A 12,945-nucleotide genomic window follows, 5' to 3' on the forward strand; every position below is an offset into this window, starting at 1 on the left:
TCAACAATCTGTCTCCACTCGGCCTCCCTGATACTCCTACAGGTTGCCTGATAATCATTCATAGGCTAACACTTCTGAATCATAAGAGTAGCTCATAAGACTCGACCACACAACTTATTATGTGGTGTTTTTTTATTTAAAAGCATGACTTCACTTTGTGACTTTTCCTTAAAAACATAACAGCGTATTGCTATTTCTGTAAATTGTCTTTTACTAAGGCATTTATCAGTGACACAGAGCCAACAAATATGAATGTGTTGCATTGCGTGTTGCTCTCATATTGGGAAAAAATTGTTTCTGACACAGATGAATATGATCAAATGCATTAAGTTAAGATTTACTCAGTATTCCTAATGTCCAATTGTTTTAATTCCATGCTTCTTATCTAGTTCTCAAATTAAATGCATTAAGCTTCAGTGGAAGGTAATCCAGAGAAAGCACACATGAAAACCCCACGACGTGGATAACATGTACATATATCAGAGCCACACATACCTCACAATTTGGACAGTGTTAAATCTAAAACAGTAAAACAATGAGAGCAAAATATTGTTCGCATATTAAACCGGCCTCAAACATAACAAGCTTTACATCTATAATGAGCCGTCAGGATGTTAAACTTAAGATGCATGTGCTACTGTGTGGCCATTTATTTTCCACCTCGTTACGTAAATAGCTCAGCGATGCAGCGGTCAACTAGAGTGCATTACAAGTAACCCGCGTCTTCATTCCACAGAGCCTACAGTAAGCAGGAGGCTTTGACAGGATACAGAGGTGCTCCAGATTCAAAAGGGATTTCTCGTCCTAATAACTATAATACTTCAATCTTATATAGCGCTTTTCTAAGTACCCAAAGACGCTAATAAGCTGTTGGGACACTTTCTATTGCTGGTCAAAGGCCATTTACATTTTCAATCAGTTCCAAGTTAAACTGTATGTATACTAAAGGTTTTTACTTTATCCCTCATTCAAAGTAAAATAGACAATAAAGCAGGGTATGCGTAAAGGCGTGTCTATCTTTGGACCACGGAGTTGTCCGTCTTTCCGTCTTACAACGTTAACCCTCACACTGTTTTTGGTTCATGAAAGTTGATTGAAACATTTTGGCTGCGACGGCTAAAATGCCAAACTCAACGTTTCAAAAGCCGTAGTCCACAAAGCGACAGGTGACATCACTGTGACTACGTCCACTTCTTATGGGAATAACGCAGAGGATGAATGCCCAGTGAGCACCAGCGCAGAGACGGTTCGAGTACAGGGCCTTGACCATATGTACAAAGCGCTCACCGAAAGCCATTCTTTCCCGGGACAGACGCCACAAAAGGGAAAATTCAAGTCCATCAAAGGCTTTCGTCACGTCAAGGGGCAGCACTGCTGACGGGAGATCAAACTTTTTCCATTGAGCCCAAAATAAAAATGCATAACCAATTCATTTTTATCACTGTCGCTTGCTATGTTTTGTCTCTCATGTATTATTAGATGTAGAACTAGCCTCTTTCCAACCAGCCTGTTGGAGCGATACCACAGGCCGCGTTGCTGTGGCTCGAACTGGCCTGTCCTCCTTCCCTCTTCAGTTGGCTGAGTGACACTGGAGCTCAGGCGTGCCAGAAGATCTGGCCACTGGGTCTGTGTCCCAGGGCGTCTCAATACCAAATGGGCTTTAACCAATGACCCACTTGAGCATCTCCAGCTTTGTTTTCCTTTCGCCAACCCCGTCTGACAAGTCGAGACAGGCTCGTTGCCTAGCATGCCGCGCTAATCCAACGAGACGGCCACGAACGACGCTCAGAAACACATGACCGTCCTCGTTAAAACACGGCGCCGTCTAATCTGCCGGTCCAGCGAAATCAAGCGTTTGGAACAAAGACACCGATCTGGTGACTCACGGGTGTCATTGGCTGGGTCTGTTTAGTTCAAGGATGCCCAAATCTCCAGCAAAAAGCGGCGGTCTCATATCATTGCCGTGGTATCGTCGGCCACTCTGCATTCACAAACTGAGAACCAGATTTAATCTACAGAACAACAAGCTCCCTGCCAAAAACCAGAGAAATCTGCACAAGAAGTCAGAAATGAACTCGTGCGCAACATTCAACACAGAGATTAATATCTATACACACAGCCACAATTGGCAGCAACGGGAAGTTTCCAAAGAATAATGAATTCCGGTGAACAATGATAAAAATGAGACAATGCAAACAGAAACACAAGAAAGTGTTTGACTCTTCTGTTGTTGTTGTTTTTACTCACAATAGGCATCTCAGATTAAGCTAACATCCTTGCCTGTGCCATGGCCATCTGTGTTATGCCAGCGGCCTGGCACAGACACAGGGAAGTGGGGGAGATGGGAGGAAAGGGGAAGTGGATTGAGTAAGTGAGAGAGAATAAACATGGTACCAGATTACAGTTTCTAGGAAGAAAGCCATGTGACCACTGGAAGGAGGGAAAACAGTGGAAAATCACAGAGTCATATCTCCTTCCTTGTGTCTTCCACCACGGTTCACTGAGCTGGATAACGAGGGCATCATCTACATGCAACGCTGAAGATTAAACGTGCATAACACAAGCATCTAAGTAACAAAAAGCTTCATAATTTCAGGGTGTAATCTTAAAAGTAGTATATACACTTGTGCGCTGTTGGTTATGACCGAGGTCATTTGGAGCGATTGTGGGCAGCGTGGGTTCTCGGTTGAGACCAACAGTCTTTAAAGTGACTCATTGTATGACACACGATAACATTAAGCATGCTGGTAGATGCCACAAGGGCGACAAACTCTTTAAATGTCTCTTTGAGAAAGTCAATAAAACTTCTCATTCGCTGCACTTTGATAGATTTAGGATATGATCGGTGCACAACTCCAAACCTGGTCCAAAACATTAAATGGCACTTTGATGGTGGCTTTGTGCATTGCAGTAGCTTAAACATACATTCAATTATCACAGCTGACTAGAACTGGAAATTATTCTTCTGTCAACTTGATAATCAATGAATTTTATGATCATTTTTAACCCAAAATAATTCAACCAAATTCCCTGGTTCTTTATTATTTTGTGAATATTTGATCGTTTTTTTGTCCTTCATAATAGCAAACTGAATATCTTTTTGGTTTTGGAATGTTCAGACAAAACAAGACGTCTGAACTAAGGCTAAACTTCATTTTATTTTCAGAATTTTTATTATTTTCTCCATTAATTGTTCGATTAACAAAACACACCTATAAAAATGGCTTGAAAGTGCAATATACGGTATTCAGAGCATTAATATATTACTAACTATTATCTATGTAAAGACACAGTGGAGTAATGTCCGCCAGAGCAGAGAGTCGCTCTCCCTCTGTGCGTTTAATCCGAGCTTTATGGACGTCCCGACCACCGGTGTCGTCGTTCAAGCTTAACACCAAACCCCCGGTTCTCCCTCAGGTAAACACCGTTAGCTCTGTCAGCACTTTTGCCATCGTGTTAGCTCTGTTAGCATTGTAAGCTGTAACCCACTGGCTCAGCCGTCGCCATGTTGAGAGGCAATGGACTGCTTCTTGCATGTAGCACCTTTAGAGCTGAAGGTGACATCATTAAAAAGCTCTTGTTTTGTCCGACCACAAGTCCGAACCCAAACAGAATCAATTTACTGTCATGTAAAAAAGACAAGAAAGGGAAAGCCGCAAATTAATAAATCAGCAGATTACTTGATGTTAGTTGAAGCCCATAAAATTACGATTTCATATCAAGTTTTGCGTTTACAGATCTGCCACACTATTTGAGTGACCAAATGCAGCTCCATTAATGGTTTAATGTTGAACTGCTTGCCATAACCCACTTAAAGGTTTAACCCACTGGACGGTCAATCTTATAAAAGGCGGGTTAATCGACATGAGATCACTAGCGGTTCTGATCAACTGGGGGAGGGCATCGCGCGAGACCTTATTGATTCAGGCGCACAAAGTCTCAATTAATGGTTCTGATCCGCTCAGTAATCTAAGGAACCACAGAGCGCTCTGATGAAACACACGGACCGGGTCAGAAAAATACTTCAGAAGACCGTGGGCTCAAAGCAATAATACAGAAAAGAGCGAATAGATGAGAACATGCTTGTGAGAAAGGACCATTTGTGTTGTGATTAACATCCACTATTGGCTGTCCACTAGAGGGGGTATTGATGTGTCACCAGGGGAGAATAAAACACGGATAATTGCTTCCTACTCCACATCCCATCATCCGCTGAGCCCAATTCGGCGGTGTCAAGCTGAGGGAGATCTGGGATTGCTCACCGCTACTATCAGTCTGCATGACATCCTCACACAAGTGAAGTCATCACGTCTCTCCGCATGACCTCATCTTCACTCGTTCCCAGTCAATGGCATGTTATCTTCCGGGGACAAAAGGTGCGTCTCCGTCTTGCGATACCAATCGCACAAAACAGGTTTAGTTCGATTGCGTTATTTAGTGACTCGGGTTGCTGACGCAGCGTGTTTTCAGAACCTGAGGAATTAGTATTCACCGGGGCCACGGGGACGCCACACTGCTCCCAGCGTGCTACGGCGCACTTCAGCTGCTTCCTGTCTGCCTACCTCCTGTTGCACGGAGGGAGGGAGGCCGCTCATAACATGCTGGGACACACACACACACACGCATCTCCGGCAACTGTCCGCTCTAATAACTGTGTCCACTGCTGTGGTATTATCAGTTGGGCAAATGACTAGAGCAATACAAAAAAACGAGGGATGATTGAAAATCTTAACTATTTTAATCTGAACGTTGAAAGAATAACAAATCAAGGTAGAAGTTCTCTTTCTTTGAGTGCGGCCAGTCATGCTTACAGTAGTCCCCCTTAAGCCTCCTGGGAGACAGAGGGAGAGAGAGAGAGAGGTAATCCCTTCTGCAGTCACCAAAAGGACAGAAATAATTAGTTAATACCTGTGCACAGTCTAAGCTGGTGATTTTCCAGCGTCTGTGTAACGCAAAAAAAGATAGACACTCTTGTGCATTTGCAAAACTGCTGATCACCATTGGTGTGTGTGTGTGTGTGTGTTGGGGGGTATGCGTCTCCATGTCAGCAGACAATGCTTGTCAATCACTTTCCCTGTGTAAACCATTAAATATCAGTGGCAACCCATTTGCTACTTGGCCGACTCCCTCCCATGAGGCGGATTGACAGCTCCCTGAAGGCATCACCATTACACTAACCATCATGTGTGAACCTTCACCGACAGAAGAGGGGGAGCTTCCTGTGAGAGTCAGACCAGCAAGCAATCCTCCACCACTGATTGCAAAAAAATGGTGTATTGTGTATTTCTTGTAACAAGAATGCGAAGATAGTTATTACTTTAATTGTCTCCCATGCCCATTTGTAAGGGTTAACAATGAGAAGAGGAAAAAGGGTAGTATATGTGACGGCTGAGAATATGCGTCGTCTATACATCACTCGCACTGCTCGGGTGTCACAGAGATGGATTGTAAATCAGATGCACGGGTTTTAGTTCTTTACCTGCAGCTCACACCAGGCAACTTCCACCCAGGTCTCAGTGTCCAGGCCCTTGTAGACCGTCTTGAAGGACCCTCTCCCCAGCTCTATATCAAACTTGAGGAACCTTCCCCCAGGGGACGTGGAGACCGCTTTCATCTCCGCCTCCTCCTCGTTCTCCTCACTGGGCGCCTTGACGGCGGCTTTACCGCCATCGTTGCACGTGAGGTTCAAGGCCTCTCCGCTTTTATCCTTGTCCTCGTCGGCACTGGCGCTCTCCGTGGCGCTGTCCTTTTGCCCAGCTTGGCTTTCGGTGCTGGAGCCTTCCTGTATCCCGCAGCTGGTCCCCCGCGTCCGGTCCACTATCGTCCGCAGGTTTATGTTCATGGCCTTATTCCTGCTCTCGCACTCGGGCGCTTCAAAGGTCTGCTCGTCGGCCTCCGAGAACCACAGACTTCTCCTGATGAACCTCTGGTGCACATTCCTCTGATAGCTGCAGGAAGGGTCACTGGGGTCACACCCACCTCTCACTTCCGAGTCCCCAGAATGGAGGCTCCTGTTACCAGAGGCCTCCTGCATGTCTGTGGGGAGATCACACTGAGAGTCTTGTGCAGATGGATGGTTCAGTTCTTGATGGACCTCGGAGTTAACCTCCAGCTCCATGCCGATTTATTTATGGTTTTAAAGTTCAAGTCACTTTGGCTTCCAGGTCATTCGTGCCATGGCCAGACAGACTTTCCCCAACGTGTAGATTTAGAGGCAAATACCTGCGGCGCCCGCTCGGTGACGCAGTTTGCCGGAAGAGGCCCCTAACGACGGTGGGATGGGTGGCGGACGAGATTTCATCCGATCACCAGGAGCTGCTGCAAAAAAAAGAAGAAAGAAATCGTTGCCAGTTAGTGAAACAAAACAAAACATGCAACAATTCCTGTTGTGTGGGAACAAGGCAGCTGGCTGCGTGTTGGGTTTATGGGGTGTCAGTCGTTACGGAGTTTAGGACAGTTAAAAGCAGGTGGATGCAAAGACAAGCCCACGAGATAAAATATCTATATTAACATATATATTGTTAGCAGAAGCCACCACCCATCACTGACGAGGCACGTCCGCGTTAAGTTTCGCAATTCCGACCTAACGTATTGTTGTCAATTTGTTGTTTTTTTACCGTTAACGTTCAGATAACAAAAGGTTAACGGGTACATTGTTTTAATCCACACTCAGCCGAGAAGAAGGGGACACGACTTACCTTCTTACCTCTGTTAAAAAAAGAAGACGAAGAAGAAGAAAAACCGACGGTTGGAACTCACGTCCGCGCTGCCCGACACGGACAGGCGCGAGCGGGGAAGACACCTCTCCAACGGTTAGCCGAGTGTCCAACGGCTAAAAAAAAAAAAAAAAAAAAAAAAGGTGGACTTTAAAAACGCCCTATCTGCATAGTGTCCCCGTTTCCACGTCCATAAGATGCCCCAAAACGGTCGCAAACAAATCCGGGGTCAACTCAGTCTTTGCTAAGTGGACACAGACCCCGATATTAACGAGGAAGCCATGGCGAATATATTGTATTTATCCTCTTTAGAGTCCTCGCATCCTCTCCTTCCCTCGCTCTCTTCTTCACTGGCAGCGACCGATGCCGAGGCTCCGCCGTGACGTTATGCGGAGCGTGTAGTTTAAAGACCACTTTGAGGGGCGGGAATTTTCACACTTTCTCTGCCTCCCGCTCGGTAAATCCAATAAAACAGGAATGTTTCGCGGACGGACTGTTTTCGCTTGTCATCCTCTTGTCAGTTGCACCTTTTTTTTTTTTTTTGGGGAGGGTTTTTGAGGACGGCGAGGCACACAAATGTGTTTCCCACTCAGCTCGCTCGCTTCCACGCCCCTGGTAACGACTGGAGGACCCGTCCAATCACAGAGCACGCTGCTGGGAGCCCAACTCAAGCTGCTGACACATCTCACACGAAAAGACCCACACAGTCTCAATGCATGTGAATAATTCAATAAAAATAAAATTAAAACAAGATTATTCCTTACAAAAGCCTATTATGGTTGCACAGCCTTCACCAACCAATCACGTGTCTCTGCGTCTAATTTAGAGCTAAACAGCCTAATGTACAACACAGTTTTCTGGGAGGGAAAAAATAAATTAGTGTTAGCACATATTAAAATAACTGCAGTCTGCACATGCATCTGCTACTCTGTTAGCAGGCCATGCTTGCAGGCTGCAGGCTCTTCCTCCCCCTCGGGCACTTTGTTGCAGCTCAGGTTCTCAGAGCTGCAGCCTGAGGTGCAGCACACCACACGCATGGGAAAATGATGAGCAGCAGCAGCAACAGGGGAAGTAGAGCTGAGGTAAGACTTTTGAAAGCATAAAAAAACAAAAAAAATAGAACAGATTGATTATACGTTTTGTGGGTTTGCAAAAACGTACCGCTGCATGAAATGGGAGAAGCTTGGCTGCAATCTGTCTGTGACCACCAAGGGTTTATTTGTGTCTTTGAGTTCATGGTAACAACTGCATCCAAATCCAACCAACAGGGAAGTGACGAACGAGTGATGAAAGACGGGCCTGGAAAAATGAATGGAATTCAATTCAGCAGTCGTGCGATGCATACCAAAGCTGTCAATGCTTACATGGTTGCATTTGTGTTTTGGCCTTTGTTATGTTGTTGCATTTTTATGTAATGTGATCATCCACCCTCTGTGGGTTCTGCATTTCCACTTCTTCTCATATTACATGTCATATATGAGGAGGAGAACTAAGCTTTGCAGAACAGAAATGAAGCATGTCCACACACACACACACACACACACACACACAAACAACAACACACAAATAGAGAAAAAAAGACACACACACAGAGGTATTCACGTCTGTTATTGAGGCCTGCAGTGTCAGATGATATTCTGGTTCAGTTGACGAGTTGAAGCATTGTCGACACCTGAGTGACCTTATGCATAATGAATGCGCTTCTTTGTTTCCACTTCACCGGCCAAAGTGCGCACACACACACACACACACACACACACACATACACAGAGACACACACACACAGAGAGTGTTTATTGTGTTTTATGTGGCGACTGGAAGTTGCCATTTGACAAGTAATTACAAGATAGTTCAGATGCAATTTTTACAGGCCGGAGGAAATGGTCTTCATTGTCGCAGCGTTTATAGCGTCGTTTAATTTCAGATTGATGTGTAAGTGTGTGTTTGAGGAAGAAGAAGAAGAAGAAGAAGAAGAAGAAGAGGAGAGAGAGAGAGAGAGAGACCATGGCAGCCAGAGACAGCATATGTGACCACCAGAGCTTGGACAACAGATGCAGAAGGCAATACCCTTGCGCTCGATAAAATGAGCAATTGCTCTCATTTACAATGTGTCTCCCACCAGCGTGAGTCAGTAAGATATGAATCAATCCATTGGTCGCTGTGTGGAGGGAAGATCTTATATGCAGACCTTCCACAGGCTTTATATCTGTGCCTGTGTTCAGCTGAAACCTGAGACCAATCAGATTCCACGTTAGACGTCAGCACATTCCTGAGCATGGCCCTTTTTTTTTCTTCTTCTTCTTCTTTTTTTGTGTGCTAATCAGTAGGTTTTACTCTGCAACTTTCCCTGGAATAAGAAGGTGTTTCAGCCTCTCTGACACCGCCATGTTGTCCTTGCACTGTTTGTGTAAGGCTTTAAAAACTAAAAGCCCAACAGAGAATCGTGGAAATTAGATTTACAGTTGGGTCGATCCTCATCTGGAGCAGGGCCAGAGTTTGATGTGAGCGAGAGAGGGAGGCTGCTGATACCACATGATGGATGGAAAGCAAAGAAGTGCTGATGTATGAGAAAAAAGGAAGAAACAAATAAGAAAAAAGGAAGGGGAACACACCCATGCTGTTACATATGCAAGCAGCAACTAAACAATGACTGCAAGGTATCCCCATGTCTAGAGTGGTGGCTTGCATTGTTGCTGCAAAAGAGATTTTTACAATGTCGGATGCATAATGGTGCAAAGCAATAATCATGACATGCGCCCAAATATACTAAAACATGCAGGTATTTGGCTTAGTGTGACAATGTGGGAAAAGGTTTTTATCTTTTACTTGGATGTGAGCCAAAACTTTAGTTAGCTTTTGAATCCACGAAATAAAAAGAAGCTACATGGCTCAATTAAGATTTAAGTAAAATCTCATGGGATATAGATATTGCAGCCTTTCCAGAGGCTGCATTGGGTTTCAAAGCAGCTTTGAGGCCCGACATAAAAAGCATAGTTATTTATGACGGGAGGTAACTTCACTCACTCGTGTGTGAAAGTGCTCCGGATGTACAGAATCAGTTTCATTCGTTTTTAAATCGCTGCATAAATCGGCACCACTTTAAGTCTCTTTCCAGCTCTCTCTCTCCCCGGATTACCTGCAGGCCTTTTAGATTTTCAGCCCAATTACTTCTCTCCATTCCACTGTTCAGTTGCCATCACAGTGATCAGGCATTTTACATTCTCTCCCCTGATTGGAGAACAGTTACACATCTCTGTCACGTTCCAAATATGGATCATGAAACTGGATCTGAGGGTCAAACTGGTCAAATGTATGCTTATTGCTTACTATCCTACTATCTGGAGTGGTTTATTAATTACTTTGAGCTTTTTTTTTGTTTATCCACATTCTTAATTATTCTTTCATCAATGTATCCATTATGTTTAGCCCGCTCACTTGCTAAATATTTTTTTTATTTTCCGTTTTAACATGATTATGTAAACATATCTCTTTTTTTTATCAAATCATAATTTTGGTTGATTTTGGTTGAGTTGATTAGTTGAAGTAAAAAGTCTAAACGCCCCTGGTTAGGAAGCGCTGCACTTTATTCTACAATTTACTTTTAAATTCTTGTAAGAGAATCTGTTCTATTACTCAATCCGCATAATTCTTAAATGACTGACATTCTTATTTGATCTGTTTATGGAAGAGGGGGGGTATATATTAAATATATTATATTCAAACATAAATCTGAAACAAAAACATATTGCAAGTATCCTATATAGTCCATGGGTGGTATTTATTTATTTATCAATTCATTCATCAAGTCATTTAATTATGGAAACATAACCTTGGCCAACAATCATCACTTTAAGAGTTATTCTTTATTTCTTACCCATCTGCTTGCCTTTGAGCCGCCTTCTGATTCCCACACAGAGATTAATATTGCTGACAGCTGATCTGATTCTGCAGAAAGCAGGATATGTTACATTTTATTGTATGAATCTATCTGCTATTCCACAGTGGCACATTGAACAGAGAGTTAAAACAGATTCACTCTCTCCTCCTCTTCCTCCTCCTCTTCCTCCCCTCCCCTCCTCCTCCCTCTCCGTGGTCTGTCCCCCCCTGAGTCTTCCTCAGACAAGGAATGCAGTGTGAATAATTCATCACAACAATAAGCATGGAAACCGAGGAGTACATAGTGATTGACTTAATGAGCACCTTCCTTTTAGGCTGTGCCAAAATAACAACAGATCCGTCATCAATTCATTCTTCAAACGGGGGAAACAAAAGTCAGAGCAATCTGTCAATTGGAAAGTGTTGTCCGAATGAAAGCCTGGATCAGATGCATTCTGTCCGATGGGTTGTGGCACGCTCACACGTAGTGTTACACCACAGGGTGACACACACCACAGGGTGACACACACCATGGCCTATGTGCACGATGTCTTTCTGCTCCTCGCCGTCTCCTCTGCTGCGATTAGCTGCTATCCTGTGTTCTCAGCCACATGATAAGAGTAGACAGCTGGAGTAATCCTGACAAAAGGCTCGGACTGACCGAGTCGCTGGCCTTGAGCCTTGGCCTACTAGTATTTGTACAAAAACACAAAAATAGTATACAAAGCCCCCCACCCCTCCCCGCCCTTAAAAAAAGTGCCTTGCATTTTGCTGGTGAGTTTCGGTTTCTAGACACCCCGACTGCTCGTCTCCAACCCGTGAGCTCAACAACAAGCTTTATCTGTGTTGACTCTGGGATAAAGGCTCCGTCGGTGTTTGAGAGCAGAGCGGCTGACCCTCTCACACGTCAGACGGCGTGCCATTTGTGGCACAAATCACATGTCACGAGGTCGCTGGACGCCGCACCACGTCTCATCCCCGGCCTCGGACTACAGCAGGGGGGGAGGGGGGGGGAACGCCTTGTTATATACGAGTGCTATACCACGCTCAAGATGAAAATCAATATAATTACATGCGTCAAGAGTATTCCAGCTCCTCTCTATCGACCACACCTTCTGCTCAGTTGGGACTTCCCCCCTCATACATCAGTTTAACCGATGCCAGCTTGACTGTTGAGAATCTCCTGAGCACATTGTAATTCAGCTGTCGCCTTTCCCTGTGGCAAATTAGAGGGTGCAGCTCTGCTCTTCCTCTATCTCTGGAGCGCTGGGAAGACAGTCGGTATCAGCCCTGTGCTTTGGTTAATCCCGGACAAACTGTGCTCTCAGCAGCTGCAGGTGGGGGTTGTGTGTTGTGAGAAAGAAAAGAAGAAGAGAAAAATATTTTAAAAAGGCTTCAACGTCAAGGAGGAGATTGTCAGCGCTGGCTGCTGATTGTTTTATGTTGGCAGAGAGAGTGTGTGTGTGATGCGCTTCAGGCCTTGACGAGGCCGAGTCTTCATCTTCCTCTTCAGCGCTTCAGGTGCGATGCCAGGCGTCGCTGAAAAGCAGCTCCGAGTGGATGTTCATCCGGCAGCGGGGCTCCGAGGGAAGAAGTGTATCCATCATTTAAAAAGAAGAAGAAGAAGAAGAAGAGTGATCTTCTTATTCAGCAAATAGCAGACTGCCACCCAGTGTTGTTCACATCTTTCTCTTGATGGACACACACACACACACACACACCGCTTGTTACATAACCATCGCCCACGCAAGAATCAATTGGTTATAGAATTCAACGCTAAAAACTAATATTGGATTTTTTTATCTTTCTTTAAACATTTAATTATCACTCTTCTTGCAAACCCCCTGCCATATACATGTCTATATGTCACATATAGTAAATACATTCTGTTATGTGCTCCATACACAGAAAAAAAACACAATGAAAGCTGGGTTAATGAAGAAAGCTGCTGCTGTGTTGTACTGCAGCTCTATCTGTCATCCTGCTTCCACAGACAGAGATATATGAGCAGGAAATGACCGATGGCTCGCAGCATCAAACCGCTATACCAGCATGTCAGACGCAGGAGTAAATCTGCAGGCTGAGTCGTGCGCACGCCGACTTTTTTCCCCGAGTGTTTTAATGGGTCCGTTGCCATTGTGCCGGCCTCTCTTTGCCGTACTAATGGCTCTGTTTTCAAAAGGTCACTCCTCTGAAATGGCTGCTTGTTGTGCTAATTAGGTCAGAAGGATAACCAGATCCTTTCCATCAATGCGCAGGAAGCAGAAAATGACTGCTAGAGTCTCATCGACACGCTGCCATGAACCTCGTCTCTCTCACTTTCTCCCCCCCACCATCAGGCCTCCCGCCCAGA

General features: G+C 44.7%; 1 protein-coding gene across 1 annotated transcript in view; it reads right to left on the reverse strand.

Moving 5' to 3' along the window:
• Positions 1-6,118, reverse strand: part of LOC306743902 (serine/threonine-protein kinase WNK2) — a gene marked incomplete at both ends in the record, with an annotated part of 41,020 nt that extends 34,902 nt beyond the window's left edge. The window contains one exon of the mRNA XM_079226465.1: positions 5,480-6,118. Within this exon, the coding sequence (XP_079082591.1) occupies positions 5,480-6,118 (639 nt within the window). The remainder of the gene's footprint in view (positions 1-5,479) is intronic.
• Positions 6,119-12,945: the final 6,827 nt, after the last annotated feature.

The sequence above is a fragment of the Taurulus bubalis genome (assembly GCF_910589615.1).
Source record: "Taurulus bubalis genome assembly, chromosome: 11".
Classification (NCBI taxonomy): domain Eukaryota; kingdom Metazoa; phylum Chordata; class Actinopteri; order Perciformes; family Cottidae; genus Taurulus; species Taurulus bubalis.